This window comes from Furipterus horrens, unplaced genomic scaffold (assembly GCF_987537825.1).
Source record: "Furipterus horrens unplaced genomic scaffold, mFurHor1.1.pri manual_scaffold_9, whole genome shotgun sequence".
NCBI classification, from domain to species: domain Eukaryota; kingdom Metazoa; phylum Chordata; class Mammalia; order Chiroptera; family Furipteridae; genus Furipterus; species Furipterus horrens.
Window position 1 is genome coordinate 9,291,679 of NW_028327179.1, and position 19,122 is coordinate 9,310,800.

The 19,122-nt window shown below is 57.0% G+C and overlaps 1 protein-coding gene across 7 annotated transcripts in view; it reads right to left on the reverse strand.

Moving 5' to 3' along the window:
- Nucleotides 1-18,179, reverse strand: part of ADCYAP1R1 (ADCYAP receptor type I) — a 48,092-nt gene extending 29,913 nt beyond the window's left edge. For 3 of the 7 annotated variants that reach the window (XM_090287046.1, XM_090287045.1, XM_090287049.1), the window contains exons 1-4: nucleotides 17,843-18,176; nucleotides 17,132-17,273; nucleotides 9,268-9,406; nucleotides 7,381-7,486 (exon numbers count right to left, since the gene is read on the reverse strand). In XM_090287046.1, coding sequence (XP_090143172.1) covers nucleotides 7,381-7,486; nucleotides 9,268-9,318 — 157 coding nt within the window. In that variant the 5' untranslated portion in view covers nucleotides 9,319-9,406; nucleotides 17,132-17,273; nucleotides 17,843-18,176. Of the gene's footprint in view, nucleotides 1-7,380; nucleotides 7,487-9,267; nucleotides 9,407-17,131; nucleotides 17,274-17,842 lie in introns of all 7 variants that reach the window. The other 4 variants (XM_090287043.1, XM_090287047.1, XM_090287048.1 and 1 more) reach the window with 4 other exon arrangements.
- Nucleotides 18,180-19,122: the final 943 nt, after the last annotated feature.

The window sequence follows — 19,122 nt, forward strand, 5'->3', positions numbered from 1 at the left end:
GCTCCCAGGGTGGAGGTCACAGGCCTGGAGGCAGGGTGGGGGAGTCATTGTCTTAACAACTATTTTCTAAGTCCGGGCACCCAGTAGCCCAAGGCCACAGAGGTGGAGAAAAACATTTGAAAAGTTTGCATTTGAGGGCCGAGGGACAGAGGGAAAGGACAGGGTATCCCCTCGACTCCTGCATGGCAGCCACGAGACTTGAGTTTTGTCCACTTCTGCTAAGGGCTCACTGCATGACTCTGGCAAGTCTCTCTCCCCTCCACCCTGACTCAGTTTCCCTGTATGCGCACCGAGGGCTGGGAGTCGCAGAGGGTACCCCCAAGCCTGAATGACTAGAGCTCACATCAGAAACAGAGCCTCGCCCAGGACCCACCAGTGCCCAGAAAGATGGCTGGGGGCTGGGGCTGCCTCCCCTGGCCCCACCACCAGGACAAACATCCCCCAAGGGGCATCTGCCAACATTTCAAATAGATAAAGGTCCGGAGCCCAGAGGGAAAGTCAGAACCGCAGAAAGAGCAGGGAGTGGTCAGCCCAGGGACTATGTAGGACCATGGAACTGAAGGAAGTGCGTAGTGAGAAGGCACAGATTTGAGGAGGAAGGAGAAGAGGGCCTGGCCCCAACAGAAGAGGGAATGCCAATATCAGAAGAGGAGCTGGTGAAAAAGAGGAGGGGCGGGCAGAAACACAAGGAAAACCAGGACAGGTGAGTGACGCAGCAGCCAAGGACACTGACTGCTTCCACGGGGACATGGTCAAGTGCGTCAGACACCGTTGAGAAGCTATGAAAGTTCCCCTCCTCTTCCGCCCCTGCAGAGGAGGTCAGAAATCAGAGCCGCTCCTAGTCCCTAGAAGAACTCTCTGCCTAAACACCCCAAGCCTCCCTATGCTATTCACCTCCTGGCCAGAGCCCAATTCTACACTGTCTGCCTGTGCCCTCCTGGCTCTGCCTGCCCCTCCCCCACAAAGCCTCTATGGAATGTGGTCAGAGGAAATCAGGTGGGGCGTGGGGGGCAGGTGCCTGCCTGGTGGGCTGCTCCCACTAAGGCATCTACGCAGAGCAACAAGAACAGGCCGCGCCATGTGACAAAGCGGGAGAAAAGACCACTTGGGCAGGCTGAACAGGGAGGACGCAAGAGCCATTAGCCTCAACTAGAACAAAATAAGGCTCTGGTCTCAGGTTGTCATGGTGATGATTCTGTCCAGTTCCACACTGTGTTCAAAACCCGTGAGACCAGAGACACCGAAGGGACTCCCACAAGGGCGCAGTCGTCCCTTTGAGAAGCTGCCGGGGAGGCCTGGATACTGTCAGAACAAGCATCTCATTTTAGCATACAGCTGAAAAATGAGTTCAGTTTACCAAAAGTTACTTTCCAGTCTATGTTTCTGGTCTGTGACATGTGGGGGAGCTGTGAGTTCAGTTGGGGGCAGGGGCGTGACTCAGGATGCAGCCCACCCCTCAAGGTCAGCAGTTCTCAAAGCCTGGACCCCATACCAGGAACACCACAGGGAACTTGCCAGAAATGCAGATGCCCAGGCTCCCCCCAGACCCATGGAGTCAGAAGCTGGGGGGCTCAGCCTAGCCATCTGTTTCAGCCAGCCTTCCAGGAGATTCGGAGGCAGGCTCAAGTCAGATTGGGGGTGTGAGTTCCCCAAAGTGAGGGTCCCTGCAGACCCCACTCCCCCCACCAGAGCAGCTGGGAAGTGCAGACGAGAAGCTGATTTTGCTCCATGGATGAGGAGCCCAAGCCCCCTCTTTCTGGTCAAGGTGGGGGTGGCTCTGGGACAGGCCCTGTGCACCCAGGATGGGCCTCCAAGGCCAGGTCAGAATAGCAAGGGGCAGCCTTTCTCGTCTTCCTCATGAGCCTCTGTCTCTGCCAAGGCCGCTGCAGACCTCCCTCTTCCATCTTCTCTAGAGGCTGGGGACCCCCAGGGAGGACCACACCTGACCGGCCCCCACTTAAGTGCAGAGAAGGTCTCAGGCTGATGGAAGCCCACAGCCTGGAAGAGGAGGCGCTGCTGGACTCACCGTGGGCGGGTAGGCGGCCGGGGCTGAGCAGAGGGAACGGCGCAGCCAGCCCAGCCCAGCAGGCCAGGCCTGGCATCTGCACCAGTCTGGGACCCTCGGGCATGGAGTTACCACACACAGGAGTCCTTTCCCCTTCTCTCTGGCACAGGGGCACGGCAGCATCGAGGGCACCCCCAGCAGAGGCTGCAGACCTGGGGCCCGTCCCAGAGCTGGCTTGGGCCCTCCGGTCTCAGCCCCTGTGTGTGTGTCACGTGACGGAGCTGGCCTCAGTGTTGACTCAAGTCGCATGGAGCATTCAGGGGTTTGGAAATGAGGGACAAAGCCACTAAAGACGACGCCTCAATAACGGTCCTGATAAACATCTCTAAAACGGGCCGCGGGCGTTGCAGACAAAAGCACCGAGTCAGAGTGGCTTCCGCTCCCCGCGACTTGGCCGAAATTTGCTGCCGCCCGCACCTGCCTGCTCAGCTCCTGTGCCATCCCCAGTGACTCTGCTCCTTGGCTGCCACTCTGAAAGCCACTACACACATTACCACCCAACGTTCTCTAGGGAGTGGAGGTCCTGGGACCGGTGAGGGACAAGGATTTAAGAGGTACAGGTGCCTTCCTGGGAGCCCCCCCAACCACACACAGTGCCACATACCTCACCTCGCCTCTGTCAGCTCAGCATCCTCATTCCAATGCACTCACCTTATTGTATTTAAAAGATACATGAAATACCTATATATAAATACATATATGTACATATTATATGTATATATGTATGTATACATATATGTAATAGCCCTCACAGCCACTGGAACAAGCTGACAGATTTTCTTTTTTCATTTTCAAGCGTGTTTCTGGGACAGTGGCTAACCTGGGGCCAGTGTCCTGGGCACAGTGTGTGTGCTTGGGGACAGAAGGGACAGGGAGGTGCAGAGAAGGGGGACAGCAGGAGTGCTGGCCTCTCTCCACTCACCCAAGCACAGATTAATAACATAACGCACAACTGCTAATTCTCAGTGACACTCAAATCTGCCTCTTGGCTCTCAGCCTGGTTTACCTGTGCACCGGGGACTGTCCTCTGGCCCAAGGTGGCATGAGCACCCTCTTGGAGGCTCTTCTCTGGCCAGACCAGCGGTTCTTGAACTTGGATACCCTTTCAGTCGCCTGGAGGCTTTTAACACATGCCCTCAGCAAGCCCCGCGCCCCAGCGCGGATCACGTTGGTCTGGGGAGGGCACCGTCAATGCTCTCGGTTCTGACCCACTACACAGCCCGGTGAGATGGCCTGCTGCCCCCACTGCCCAGCATGTTTAATCTGAAGCCCCCAAGGACCCAGTCCGAGGCTTCTCTCGGGCCCTCGCACGCAGTCCCCTAGCAGCAAAGAGCATGGTTCACCCTGTCCCAGAACGTGGACACTGAAAATGTGCCCAGAGGTGACCTGCTCCGAAGGCCCCTTGAGAAGCAGCTCCTCCCAGCTCCGCCTGCAGGGAAAAGCCCCTGCAGACCTCAGGTCTGAGTGAGCTGAGCGGGGCCCTCCTTTGCCTCCCCTCGCCCTGCCCTCCTCCTTGGGCTGAACTGGAGCTGGGGCCCCGGGGGCCGGCCAAGCAGAACACCAGAGCGGAGGCCTCATGCTATCCTGGCCCTGAGAAACGCAAACGCCCTTCAGCCCTTCTGTGGCCAAGGGAAGTGCAGGCCTCTGGGGGCTCCGTGCCGGCCCCCTCTCCCAACTCCCCTCTCCAGCCTCACTTCAGCCTCCTCTGCCACAGGCCCTTACGCTGCAGCAGCGCGGGCTGCGGTGACCGTGTCTCCTCACCTGTCTTTGGAGCCCAGAGCAGTGGTGCTTAAGAGCAAGGGCTCTGAAACCACAAGTGCACACCCCAGCCCCATCCTTCCTGGCTGTGTGACGTACTAGGTAATGGGCTACCCACCCAGCCCTCTGTGAGCCTCACCTGCAAAGGGCAGGGAAAACGACCCAGCCCATAGGGTGCAGAAGTCTAACTGAGCTACACCTACGCTGTACCGCTGTGTGTGTGCAAAGATGCAGAGCTTGGTCCTGCTAGTTAAGCGCCAGTCGCCCCAAGTCCTGCCCCCAACACTCACAGCTCCTTTCTACCTTGGGTTGCTCATTGCCTGTGGGATCCTCCTCTCCCACCTTCCCATTCCTCTCCACCTGCACCTGGAAGCCTGGATCTTGTCCCCAACCTTCCTTGGCTCTTACAGAAAGCCCTTCCAGACTATTCTAAATGACACTTGGGGCTCAGGGTGTATGATCCTCTGAGGCAGTGCAGTCCTGGAGATGAGGGCACAGGCTATCTGAATACAAGTTCTACCTCTGCCTCTGACTGGACTGTCTTTAAGCAAAGTGCATAGCCACCCTGTGCCTCCATTTCTTCATCTATAACACAGGGGTAAATAATAGAACCTACCCTCCAGGTTGCTGCAGTAGGAGAAAAAGCATGAGTATGGTGCCTGGAAGATGGTAAACCTATGTAAGTATTGGCTGTTAACATGACCCATTCCACTGCCTCATTTTAATAGCAGAGGTTCTGAGGCGCAGAGCAGGAAAGGGCCATGGAGGTGGTGGTCCAGCTGGGCCCACAGTCTCCTCTTCTTTTCCACCTGCTGGCTGTCTTCTTAAATTATACTTAATTAGGTCTCAGCTCTGTCCTACAGAGCCCCATCCTGTGACTCAAAGCAGGGGGATAGGGAGAGGTGGGGGAACCTCTCTTCAGGGAGATCATGCGGGGTGCTGCCTCCTCTCTCTACTGTGGGCACTCAGGGTTAGAGGAGAGATAGTCCCTTGCCTCCAGGAGACTCCTCCACACTTTTGCCTCTGCCATGCCCAGCTTGAAAACCCCTTCCTCCTTGAAGCCCTCCCTGATCCACCACCTACTCACCCTGCTCAGCAGGAAGGTCTGTCCCCCTCCACTGAATTCCACAGCACCAGCTGCACCTCTCCCCACTAACACACGGCCCTGGACTGCAATGAGGGCTATCAGAGTGCAGACCCCTTTCTCTGTAGCCCCCTACCCTTGGCCTTGCCCTCACTCCACCCAGGCCCGACACCCAAAGATTCTAGCTTGTCACGTAATTGGCTTCTATTTTCTCTTTGGGATGAAAGATCAGATTCACCTGTTGTGACCAAGTGGTGGTGTTGGTGGAACATCCAGACACCTAAAGATTCCAGCTCATTGTGTGAGTTAAAGGAGTGAGTTAGAGGGTGAGGGGATAAGCGAGTGAGGGAAGGAATTTCTCCCACAGGCTTGGGGTCCCTCACCCAAGTTCAGGTTTGGGGGGTGACCTGTGGTCAGCACTGACTCACAGGCCTCTGAAGCAGGGCTAGAGGAGGGCCAGGTGGGGTCCTAGGGGGACACATTCCGGGGTGCCAGCCCAGTGCAAGCCACCCACTGCTGTCCCCTCCTCACTCCAATTCTATCAGAGAGGGACCTGGAACATCCAGATGTCTGCTCTCTGGCCCACCCCTACCCTTACCCCTACCCTCCCCCTCCCCACCCCCACCCCACCATGGCTCCCCAGCCTGGGATGTTCTCCCCATTCATTCATTCATTCATTCGTCCATCCATACATCCATCCATCCATCCATCCATCATCCCTCCCTCAGCTCTAACCTGTGGTCAACTGCCTACTCTTCCCTGGGCCTCGCTCGGGGTTCTCAGCCCAGCTTCCCATCAGAATCACCTTGGAAGCTTTTACAACTCACAGTGACTGTGACGGGCTGGAGTTCTGCTTTAACTGGTTTGGACTGTAGCTTGAACACGTTTTTCTGGTGATTCTGATGTGCAGCAAGATTTGAGAAGCAAGGATCAAGGTTCAGTGCCACCTTCTCCGTGAATCCTCCCAGAACACCTTTCTTCCTCTCCTGAGCACACCTGGGGCTGGGTTCCCCTTCCCACACTGGCCTGCCCCTCCCTGGGAAGGGGTGCATCCTCACCCTGCCTCACTCCAGCCTCTGCCAGGACAGCCGGGGGGCTATCCTTCTCCTTCTCATCCTCTTCCAGCCCCGGGCTCCGCCAACATCTGTGCAATAACCCCACCTCCACCTCTCCCCTCCCCCCAGGGCTTCTCACAGCCCAGCCCCCAATGCACCTGACACCTGTGGTGCAGGAACAATGGCCCTGGGCTGGGAGGCAGGACACCTGGGTTCCAGGTCCACCTCAGGGCCCCACTTTCCTCTCCTCTAGACCAGAGCCTCAGATCAGATTTGGGCCCCCTGCCTCAGTGCCCCTGACTGAGGGTGGGGGTGCCTATAATCCACTTTCCACCTCGGTTAGGGCTGAGCCAGAGCTCAGCAGGAGGGCAAGGCCGGCAGAGCTGGGAGCGGCTCCGTTACCAGTTAATGTTCACTGACTGACCGGGGAGCTCGGCCTGGAGGGACCGTTACACATAACTGGGCTGCAGATTAATCACGTATTTAAACAGATGGTGCTCAGAAGAGCTCCTGTAATGGGAAGACCCAGAGGGAAGAGTGGATCCTTCTAGTCTGGGCAGGGAGCCCCACCCTGCGGTGACCAAGGTGTGTGAGGCTGTACATGAGGCTGGTGCGGCCTCCGGGGATGTCCCCACCCCCTCGACTTCCCACGAAGCCCTCCCCCAGGCCCTGCAGAGAGTCGGAAGTCAAGGGTGCCCGTTCTCTCTGGACTTGGTGTCCCATCTGCACGGTGAGGGAGTTGTGGGGCGGGGGAGCGGGGTGGTTACACAGGACCCCTGGTTCCCAGCCAGGGGCTGTGCCGCTGCCTTGGGACTTTTGGAAACATTGCGAGGCATCTCACTGGGATCAGGGGAGTCACGGGCATCCTATGGGGACCTCCCGCAGGGAGGCAGTCCCCTTCCCCAGGCTATCAGAGCCCCGGGAGAGGTGCTGCCCAGACAGGCCGAGCGCTGGGGCTCCTGCTGCTGCCTTTCTCCTGCTTCTGATGGAGTGAGCAGGGGAGGTGGGGAAGGGCCCCACACCTTCGGCCTTGGTGGGCCAGGTGCTCTCCAGCTCGGGCATTGGCAACAGCTGTGTTCCTGCTGCCACCAGGCCCAGGCTGCCTGCTAATGAGCTCCTGACAGCCATCTCCCAGCCCAGACACCAACTCTATCCCAGCCCCCCTGGGATCAAAGGTGGCCATAGCCAGCCACCCAGAACGGCCCCTCCCAGAGCAAGGCATGCAGGGCAGGCCCGTCCCCAAGGAAAGAAACCCCAGGACAGATCCAGGACTCCACCACCCCAAAGGGCTTTCTGAAGGACCCAGGGACCCATACCCTCCACATTTCTTTACCAGGTGGCTGGAGGTCAAGACCTCAGTTCCAAAGCCTGGCCTGGATGTGCTGGGGATGCCGTGTCTACCCCTCCACCCTACTCACCTGGGGAGGAGTCATTCAAGCCCATCACTTCCTTCGTCCTCTGGATCTTCTCCAGACACAGGGCTTTCTCCTCCTTCAGTATGCAGTTTAAGTGCATGGTGGTAGTCTGCAGGGGACAAGGGACACATGGGGTGGGTGGTGGGAGGGAGCAGAGAGGTTCCTCTACAAGCCAGGTTCCCTAAGCCCTGGGGGCAGTGCAGGGGAGGGGCAGAGCAGGAAGAGGCTAGTGACAGAGACTCGGGACCAGCAGGGGCCCTGATATCTGCTCTGTCACAAATACCACGAGGGTTCTTCCTTACCAACTCAATGTGTGGCCTTGGGTGGGGTCCCTCCCATGGGTCCCACCCCATCCCTCGGTCTCAGTTTCCATATCTTATAAAAATAGTAACAAACACATATGTAGCCCTTTACTACATGCATGCATATTCTGTCATATACTCTTTTTACCATGTCTCATTTTACAGGTGTGAGACTTAAGCCCAGAGATGTTAAGTAACTTGCTTAGTCACACAGTGTAATAGACTGTACAGCCAGGATATGAACCCAGGTAGTCTGGTTCCAGAGACCATGAGGCAACACTGCACTTTAGTGGAGTAATGAGGGGCTGGGCGAGAGGAGGGGTTCAGGGAAAAGGTGCAGGCGGAGGAACGGTGGTAGCATTCAGTGGGCCTACGAACCACTCTCATTTACTCTTGCCCCACTTTATAAGAGAGGAAACTGAGGCTCAGAGAAGTTAAGAAACTCCTGCCCATGGTCCCACAGCTGATTAGTGGCAGATACTGGATTCAAGAGCAGGACCAAGTGACCTCAAAGCTCACACATTGCTATCAGGACAGCCACCTCCCAGTGCTGCCACTAACTCACAATTCGGGGTTGGGAAGGGTTCCGTAGGGGGATGTCAGGGTGCACAGGGGCATCTGAGCTGCCAGGGACACCGTTCAGTCCCACCCTTTCTCTCTGGGCCTCAGCATCCCATCTGCACAGTGAGGGAGTTATTTTGGCGTTGGGGGGGGGGTGTTACACAGGACCCCTGGTTCCCAGCCAGGGGCCATGGCGCTGTCTCAGGACATTTGGAAATGTTATAAGAGCTTTGAGATTGTCACTGAGATCAGGGACATCCAATGGGGAGAACCGAGGCTTCCACGCGGAGGGGCAGGCCTGTCTGCAGTCACACACTAAGGCAGGGCAGTGGCAGGGCTCTGAGGACAGCTACATACATGCAGAGGCGGATTTCACGGTGGGCACCGGGGGCACACCCTGGGTCCCAACTTCTGAAGAGCCCCGACTTCTGAAGGGCCCCGCAAGTTTACAAGTTGTACATAATTAAAATTGCACATATGAAACCAAACTTGGTATCATTAGAAAAAAGTGTAAAGTTGAGGTTTTGCAGGGCCCTTCGGAAGTCGGGGCCCAGGGCACATGCCCGGTGCGCCCACCGTTAAATCTACCTCTGCAGTGACTGGCGGTCTGATTTCCCAGCTCGGGGCAGGGGCCAAGGCCTGGGAACCCTCCCCGCCGCCCTTGCTCTGCGAAAGACACAGGCAAAGAGCGGGCTTCTGGGCTCTAAGCTGGCAGAGATTCGCGGGCAGGGGCCTGGGACAGCAGAGCCTTCCGCAGCCCTGGCCAGAGCCCCGGCCACACAGTGGATCAGAATGTGCACTCACAGCTCCAAAGGTTGCCACTCTTAGCCCCATCGCAATAGATCTGTAAACTGTTACCACTTCTGCTGGAGTCAGTTGAGGATCTTAAGGAGGGGCATTCTTCTCAACAACACAAAGGTACTGGATGGTCCAGCAGGGCCGCTGGCAGAGACACCAGCTGAAGCTTCCCTGGGGTGAGGGCTCCAGTTGGCAGGGGTGGGAGGGGCGGGGGGTCCTGGGTCCTTACCATTGGCAGCAGAAGGAGGGCAGCCAGGGAGGCCCCCAGGATGCTGGCCATGACGCTTCTCAGCCCGGAAGGAGGCTCAGGCCAGCCCCGCTCGCCTCCCACTCAGAGTGGCCACTGGTCAGCCCCAAGCTGTCTAGGGCTAGAGCGAAAGGAAAGTCATGAATCCTGCAGTTCCAGCGGCGGCAGAGGGGCAGGGACAGCCTGCCCTCGTTCCTGGCCTCCTCCCCTACCTGCGGCCAGGCTCTGAGCCGCCACGGGGAGCCCCTCATGTCTGCGTCCATGCTGTTCTCTATTCTGTCCCACAAACATCTGCTAGGCACAGGGGAGCCCATTGGCTGAGGACCCCTGGGCTCCTGGAGTGCTCTGGATAGCTTTCTCCTCTGCGGCAGACGACAGCGTCCCCAAATATCCCTCCACAACCAGCTTTGCTGTCACAAGTGTGCCCACCTAGAGAGGGCATTTCCTTGTCCCCCTTGCTCTCAGGTGAGGGCATGTGATAAAGTTCCCCCTACGGAATGGGGGTGGCAGTGACATGGGCCACTTGTCCATGAGGCATCGCACACTGTCTGCTTCTGCTCCTGCGCCCTTCCCAAATGCCAGACCGACCCGGCTTTGACAGGGCAGCAGAGGGCAGAAGGAACCTGGATGCTGGGGGAGCTCGGAGGCTCTGCAGGACCACGGCCACCAGTGGGGACAACAGGGTGTGGGGAGTCCAGGGAAGAGGCTGTGGGAGCCTTAGCACATTCCCAGGGGCTGAGTCTGGTCTGCTTCTAAAACCAATCATGAAAGCACATTCGCATCAGCCCAGTAATTCGGCATCTGGGTTTTCCAGCCACGCAGAAGCCCACACACAGCCCAGAACAAAGATGTGTGCAGACACGAAATCGCACCGCAATTCAGGGACGCGGGTATATTTGTCAGACTACTGACATATATGATCACACACACACACACACACACACACTCCTTGTGCAAAGGCATTCAGCTGTGCAGAGGCAACGAGATCTATCTGGATTCAGATGCAGTCGTAGGGGCATACACAGGCTCATGCTCACACGCACCCCTGTTCACATGCACACACACGTGTTCACATGGGGAGGCTAAACCAGCAGATGCTCCTCCCGCTCTCTGGCAGCTCAGCTCCTCAGCCACCGCGGCACTGGATTGAAAACACGCTGGCGCAGAGGCCCCAGCCGACCATCCCCCAGCTCCCTGCTTTGTCACCGGGCTGCTTAGGCGATGAGGCCGGAGCCAGGTGTGGCCCTAGCCCAGAGACACAGGCTGGTCTGGTTGGGGTACTCTCAACACGAGCCTCCTTTGGAACTAGACCTGGGGTTCCTGACTCCCACTGTTGCCTTCTCTTGCTTTTATTGAGATGCAATTTATATATGACATTATATTCATTTCAAGGGTACAACATACTGATTCAATATCTATCTATGACAAAATGACTGCCCCAATAAATCTGGTTAACATCCATCGCCCTAGTTACAAAAGTTTTTCCCTTGTGATAGAACTTGTCAGATGTCTTTCTTACCCACTGCGGTCCCCTTTTGTTCACCTGCCCCCCACCCCAGTGCCCACTTGCCCAACCAGACACAGACACAGCAGTGAAAGAGACCCTGGAAGCTCCCAAGCCCGACTTTCCCACTCCCCCTCTCCTCAGCTGGGGACCTCAGGGGTCACCTCCTGCAGTGTCTCCAAGACAGTGACCTCTTCAGCCCCTCCTGGCACCTCTGCTGGACAGCGCTCAGAGTGTACAATATTGGGCCACCTGCCCCCAACCTGGTACCCCCTTGGGCCATGTGAATGCATCCTCTGGATGGTCCCCACAACCCCGTCAGCTATTGCTGCTTCTCGTCCCAGCCGCCTCCCTCTTCTGACTCCTCCAGGCTGCCGGGGATCCTCTCGCAGGACAGGGCCTGGCTACTGCGCCCTGGGACTGAACCCTCCCCTCCTTGAGGGCGGACACTGGTCCGTGTTGGCCCAGCCACACAAGTGGCACAGGATGACTGGTTCTCTTTTTTGGGTCCAGACTCTGCTGGGGCAATTTTGCAACTGATCAGAGAATAATAAACTCTGTCTCCTGACATTTATCGTGGTGGATTGAGGGACCACTTTGCTAGTTTTTAGCCTTAGAGACTCAAGCAAGCCACTGAGCTCTTCTGTGCTTCAATTTGATTATCAGTAAAATGGGGATAATAGCAATACTTACCTCACAGATATAGCTGTGAGATATCAAAAAATTTATGTAAGTAGAACTATGGCGTATACAAGATAGCCTGGCTCCCAGTAAACGCTATATGTGTGGAAACTATTTTTATTATCTTACCACTTGTGTTCAGGTTTTTGCACCATCTTGCCGTCACCTCTATCCCCATAGCCCTGTCGCATTCAAAATGAGAACAGCAGGCCAGCTGCACCTTTCTTTACTAATGATTAACATTTATTAAACACTCATTATGTGTCAGGCACGCTGCAAGCAATAAATATGCATTAACTCCTTTCACCTGCCCAAGCCTGTGAAGTAGTTACTAACTAGCATTATCCTCATTCTACAGCTGAAGTGACTGTGACACAGAGAGACTAAGCAACTTCCCCAAGGTCACACAGCAAATATGTGGTAGAGCTGGGAAGTGAACCCAAGCTACTTGACACCAAAGCTCATGCACTCCATCCTATGTTCCTGCCAGCCTCTGTTATTGCTGAAAAGAAGTTCACCTCAGAACCCTCTTGTACCACATTAGTGACCCCTCTCATATGCTCAGGGACTGGTCAGGCTTTTGGCTACCCCTGCCCCCACCCACACTTCTCTATCTGAAGAACTCTCCTTGAAAAGATTTCATTATAAACACCACATTTCAGGCCTGAAATGGACTTTAAAGGCCTCCTCCCTGTGGTACTGAGTTACCCATGGGGAAACTGAGTCTAGAGAGGAGGCAACACTTCCCAAGGTTACACAGTGGAGAGTCATGGACCCCTGCCTGGCAGGCACAGATGTGTGACAGACACCTGGACTGGAGGGGAGTCCGCTCCCCCATTCCAGATTCAGGAGGGCTTGCCCTCCTCGGGCCCCATCAGCCCAGTGACAAACAGGGACGGGGAACTGACAGGAGGAGCAGCCAAGTGCTCCCATGAGCCACGCAGCCAGGCTCACAGGAAGACGCGTCATTCGTCAGCACATGGAGCCAGCGGTGACTCACCAGGCTCCAACCTTTCCACCTGAAGGGGGAGGGGGCTCGGAGACCCTCCAGCCACCCCCCCACTGCCCCACACTCTGCAGCACTCCAGCGCCTGGTCCTGGCCACCCTGGGGGACAGCTCTGATATCTTTCCACCATGACTTTCCAGGCCATCCTTTGCCTCGTGGAAGCTCCCACAGTGGGAGGGCAGCATGTCCCCTTCCCTTTCCAACACACACAGCTTTGGGTCCCTCTCCTGCCCTCATGGGGCCAGAGCCATCTGGGCCACCTCCTACTGGACTCCTCTGGCTGCTCAGCGCTCTTCCCTGTCCCCGGGTAGGGCTGAGCCCACACAGCAGGCAGAAGATGACCCAGGAGAAGTGCATCCCTGGCCTCCCTTGCTCTCCACAAGCTCCCTTCATTAATGAAACCTGAGCAGGCCAGTCCCCCTGTTCTTCCTCTCCCTCCCGGTATAGGGAGCCAGGGGTGAAGCTGCAAGAGGAAACTCTGCCCCCCACCCCCTCAGAGGGAGGGACATGCACTTGCTTCTCCAGAACCTCTTTCCTCCTCCAAAAGCTCAGAGCTGAGAAAGGGCAGAGCCCAACACCCAGGCGAGGGGCGATCTGACAACCACAGAATTCGCTGTGAATGCCAACACTCCTCTTTGGTGTTCACACCTTCCCCTTTCAGAGCTTGGCTGGCCACCGGGGTCCTGAGCCCAGCAGGTGACAGAAGCCAGAAGCCGGGTGCCTGGATGGGACCCCAGCTGTGACCTCACCCAAGCCCTGCATTTGACACATGGGGCAACTGGGCTGAGGTCGGGAAGGGCCAGGCACAGCACACACGTGGTTCTGCTTTTCACAGGTTCAGGTGCCAAGAAACCAGGTGACTTTCCCAAGGTCATGCTCCAAAGTCCTTCCACATTGGACCGCCTGTCTCCTGTTCTGAGGGGTCCTGGGTGGTCTCTGCCAGGGAGAGCCCCCTGGGAACCAGGCAAGAGGAAGAGGGAGAAGAGGGGGAGGAGGAAGCAGAAGATAAATGAAAAAGAGCAGGGGAAGAGTAAGGCAAGGCAGGAAGGGATGTGATGGAAGGCAGCGGGAGGTGTGGAGGGAGGGGCGAGAGGAAGGGAGCAGGAAGCCGGGAGCAGGCATTTCTTTGCTATTTACTGAGCACCCCCTGGCACGGGGGGGGGGGGGGGGTGAGAGGGCCAGCTCCCACCTGAGAGGTGGGGATGCTCTGGAAGGAAGGATCAGTTCTGATGCCCCTAGTGCTTGGTGCAGGCAGAGCTTGTGGGGGGAGTGGGGAGAAGGGAGGGGGAGAGGGGCAGAGAACTCTGATGAGTGCCTGGTGGATGGGTTTGAAAAGGCAACTTGGGGGTGTGGAGGGGAACAGTGAGGTATCAGGATGTGGGGGCAAACAAGGGGGCAGACAGCTCCCAGTTCCAGGAACAACGCAGGCTTCTTCCACAGGCCAGGGCTGGGGCAGGATGAGTTTTAAGCAGGGCAGAAAAGTGACAAGCTTCCCAGTTAGGGAATATTCCTCAGAAGGCTGGGGTGCTCAGTGGGAGGGGGAACGTGCAGGCAGAACCCACGCTAAGGCAGGCCATTTTCTGGATTTGGGGCAGAGATGGGACCTGGGTGAGGAAGGGCAGCTGAAATGGAAAGACAAAGGTGGAACCCAGAGACACGTGAAAAGAGGGGAGGAAAGTCTCTGGCCTACCCTGAGGAAAAGGTAGGAAGGAAATGGCAGGAGGGGACAGAAGGCATGGAAGGAAACCCGAGGCAGGACCTGGCCCACCACACTGCCTTAAATTAGAAGCTGGGAAATTTGCAGGTTATCTACAAAGAAGTGTTAGATCTTGTTCTCAGCCAGCCCTCTGCAGTCAGCCCTCCATTTGACAGGCGAGAAAGGGGAGAACAGTTAAGGCAATGCGTGGAGCTGAAATGAGAGTATCCAGGTAGTTCTCAAAGCCAACCTGACCTCCTACCACCACCTCCAGGAAGCCCATCTTGGCTGTACCTGCCTCCACTGAGCTCAGCTTCCTCTGCGAATCACCAGTCCTAAACGAGGAGCCCCTCACTTATGCCGGGGATGTTTAAGGTCTCACCCTGCTCATTGTGAGTTTCAAGTCTTGTCTGGAAACAAGAGGCACCTCCAGGTTTCCCTGTGGTCTCCCCCCTGGTGGAGGTGGGCACAGACCTGAGCACAGAGGGAAAATGGGAAAGGAGGCTCCGGTGAATTCAAGGGATGCAATGTTTTGTTTTCAGTCATAATTGTGGTCTCCAGGTGTCGTTCGAGTGGAAGATGCATCACATGGACAGAGCGAAGGCCTGTCTGGGGTGAGGTTCTCGGGCCAGGCGGGGAGCCTGTCCTGGCACTGGCCCGTGAAACAGAGGGGCACTCTGAGCCCCAGGCGGAGTGGAGACAGCACCCCAGCCCCTAGGGCAGCCTGAGCTCTCGGCTCTCAGGCCACCAGTTCTTCAACCTCTTAAACCACCTCTCACCTTACAGCCCAGGTCCTGGCAACCCCCGACCCTGGCAGATCACCTATTTTTGGACGGCCAGCGAGCCAAGAATGGTTTTTATATTTTCAAATGGTCAGGGGGAAAAAATTTTAAAAACTCCTATTTCTTGACACATGAAAATCATATGAAATTCCAATCTCAGTGCCCACAAATAAACTCACCAGAACCCAATCACACCCCTCGTTTCCATATCATCTGTGGTCGCTTCTACGCTACAGCAGCGGGACGGAGTGACTGCAACAGTGCATGGCCAGCAACACCGAAAACACTGATGATCTGGCCCTTCACAGAAAGCGCTCCAACCCTTGTCCTGGTCTCCTGCAACACAGGCACTTCCTGTGTTCACTTCAGCGTGCACCTGGACTTTCATTCAGGAGACTCTTGTGACCTTCCTTGGACAAACCTCAGCATCCCAGGTATATCTAGATCCGTGTGAGGGTGTGTGACCCAATGCTCGTTTGTCTTGCTGATGTCGCGTGTTTTGCCCCAGTGCCAACAGGTGTCATAGGAAGCCTATATGCCTCCCTGGCTGTGTGTCACTCCCTCTGTGTGTGTCACTGTGGGGGTGGCTGTCACTATGTGCCTCTGACGACATCCAGGACTCCATACAAACACATCGCAGCTGGGGAGCTGTCTGCGTGTTGCCCGATAGCTGGACAACTAGGCCCAGCCATTCGGACCCTGGACTCAGATTCTTCTACTCAGAGGTGGCTGAGGCTTCCCGGGCTCCAGCCCTCCCAGAGTAGAGAACCCCCTAGGCAGCCCTGTCTGGGCATCAGACTGTGGTTCACATACCTCCCTGACAAGAAACCCACTGTCACCCAGCTGGAGGCTTCATGCCACATGGCTCCTGGGGAAGCAAGGCCTTCCTGGCACTGAGCTAAGCTGAACCTGGGCTCTGCCCTCTGGCAGACAGCACGAGGTGTCTGTCCACTACTTAATCAGTGCCAGCCCTTGGTCAATGAAGTCTTCCTCCCTGAGAGGCCAGAGACCTGAGGCCATGGCCCCAGGAAGAAAGCCACCTCATGGCCTTATCTCCTGTCTTTCCTAGCCTCTGAGTTGCATGTGCTGATTGTAAATACCCATTTTGTGTGTTTGTTTATTCAACACAGATTGAGAGAGTATCCCAAAGTGGGAGCGTCGCAGAGCCGTGGCTGAGGGAGAAAAAAAATTGGGTTCTGAAGCTTTCTCCAATCAACCCCCTGCCAGCCTGAACCTTACACAAAACAGGACCTTAATGGAACCTTTAGCCTGATCAGTCCTTAGAATGCAGAAAAGGGTCCTTCAGAGACTCCCCACAGACACCTCCCCTCACTGTGAGCAGGAGGGTGCCTGGTCACCTTGTGGATGGGCTGGCGGGAAGATCTGGCCCAGGGCCTGCCCAGTGTGTTCTGTCTGATTTATACGTTCAAATTTCGGCTTGTGTCTGGACTGGTGCCTCTGCTTGCCCTCACCAAGGTCAGTGGGGAGCAGGAGCAGATTCATTTTGTAGCCGTGGGCTCTACCAGCACCAGCCCTACCCTGCCTGTGCCCAGCACCTTCGCAAACTCAGATTGAGGCCTCCTAGGAAAATCGGGGTGCTGCTGCTACCCACCCCCCAAGGCTCAAACAGTGTTCCATCCTCTTCTGAAGCCCAGACACACAAACACCTCTAGCCTGGCCTTGAGGATGCTTATCTGCCTCTGCCCACCAGCTGCCCCCAGGCAAGTAGCCCTCCACAGACTGTGTGTGTAGCTGAATCCATCCCAAGTCACCCCCCGCCCCCCACCACACATGTGCGCCTGCCCACGCGCGCACCCGAGGCTGCTCACCAGAAAAGCTTAATGCTTGTCTGGCGTTTCAGGGGGTTCGGGTTTAGAGGGGGTGGCTTTGTGGGACCCTGTGAGGCTGAGGGAGGGAGAGCAGGCAGAACTGACGCACTTGCCCTAAAAGCATACACGTGGTCTGTCGGGGTCTACAACCCTCCCTCAGCATCTTCCAAAAGAGGCCTGCGCTCCTTGCAGCGCTGAGGCTCTACTCCCCAACTCCATGTGAAATACAAGGCTGGGCTCCCTTCTGAATGTCTAGCTCCAGCTGTCCCATCGGTGTCCTGGCCCTTTCTGATGCCCAACCCAGGGATGTGCCCACCCCCTTCCGCAGCTGCCACAGGAACCTGTACCTTTAAGGCAGGCGGCAGGGGTCTCTGGCGCGCCCACTTCAGCCTCAGAGGCAGGTGCCTTTCTCCCACCGGCCCCCGGAGGGCGTTTCCTCGCAGGACCACCCACACCAGCCCGACCCCAGCTTCTCCACGCTGCGGGAAACTGAAAGACAAGGCTCCTTGAGACAATCCCGAACGTGTCACCATAAGGGGGCATTATATGCTGGTCCCTACCCCATCTCCTATCGAGTACATCACTTGCTCACCCCTCAAACCTCCTGAGGCCTGCGGTACCAGCACCCAGGGACCCTCCAGCGTCACCTTCCCAATTCGCATAGCCGCGTCCATGTGCCTTGGGAGTAGAGACAGGTCCTTATTGGTCCCTATGGGTCTCCCTGGCCGCACTGCGCTCCCAGACCCTCATTCTCCTTTCTGGTACCGGAAGGGGATCAAGGTAGCTAGCTGACCCTACCCCATAAGCACGGCCTCCAGATATTTGTGGGGAGAGTGTCAGACTGTAGCGCAGGGAGGCAGAAGCAACGGGAGGGGGCTTCATTTTGGATTCGGGATGTTGGCCCCGCACTGCCCTGGCTCGTTCTCCATCGGTGGAGGACACAGCTTGCGGAGATTTTCGAGCTGGAGGAGGGGGTCCGCAGTTCCCAAGGGGAGAAGATTCTGAGTCTGGGGAGGGCGGTCATCGTGGAGTGACAGGGGCAGCAGGGCGGTCCTTACCTGCTCTCGGCGGGGCCTCGCCACCCGGGCTGCGTGCTGCGGATCGGCCGGGGACAGGCTCTGAAGGGAGGGCGCACAGCGCCGAGTCCGCGCCCCGCGTCGCCCAGGGATGGGGAGCTTGTGCGCCGAGGAGCGGGCGCTGATCCCGGGTCTCCGCGTCTGTGTGTCAGCCGGCCGCCCGTGGCCGTGGGTCCCTGCCCGGCGGCGTGTGCGCACGCGGGGACCGCGATCGCCTAAAGCTGCTGCTGTCAGTCACCGCCCGGGGCTGGAGCGCGGCGCCCCACGCCTGCCTAGCTGAGTCTGCCCTGCGGGAGAGGCGCCGCCTCCGCCGCGAAACCGGGCTCGCAGCGGGAGGGAGGAGACAGACCACCACCTCCCCCGTGCACTTCGCAGGCTTGGGGCTGGGGTGCTGGCCAATGGGCGCTTGGGGGAGGGGTTAGGCTGGGGGCCGTAATAGGAAGGGGGAGCGAGACCCCGCCAGCCGCTTTCGCCCTGCTTAGAGGAGGACGCTAGGCAAAAGCTGCGGCACGGACCTGGAGGCGCGGATGCGGGGGCAACCACTCCCCCTTTGTCGCTGAGCTTCCGAGGCTCAGAGTCGGGCCTTCCCCTGGGCTCACCTCCCTCTTTTCTACCCTCCCCAAGATTCCCAGAGCAAGAAACCCCAGATCTTTCTTCCTCCCACATCCTCACGATTCTGTGTCTGTCAGAGCCTGTCTTCCTCCTCCGCGAAGCCTTCCTTACCCGGCAAGTGCTAGACTCTCCTTGGGTCTGTGCTCCCACAGCTCTGGCCTGAAAAGATCAGCTAGCTTGGGGGGGCCTGCCTGGAAGTCTTCAAATGTGATCTCCTGGGGAATGCCTGTATGTTCAGAAAAGGGGTGAGCGCTTAGAGAGGAGCCTAGAGAAGCTTAAAATGGTACTGCTCCGCAGTCAGACTGCCTGGGCTCCAGCCCCCACTGCCAGAGCCGGCTCTGTATACTCGGGCACGGGACTTGATCTCTCCACGTCTCAGCTTCTTCATGCGTCTTGACATACCCCATAGTAGGTTTTCAATGATTGTATTTATTAGGTGAAGAATGAATTGCTATCGCTACTGTTACTGTGATCCTACTGAACCTCCTCCTAGTATAGATGGGTAAACTGAGGCTTAATAAGGAGAACTAAACAGGTCAAGGTCATGTAGCCAGTCGGTGGTGTAACCACTCCCGGGCTAAGTATTTACCCTCTGCCTGCCTCAACCTGCCAACCTGGTCTCTCAGTTTCTGGTCACTGCCCCACGGGTC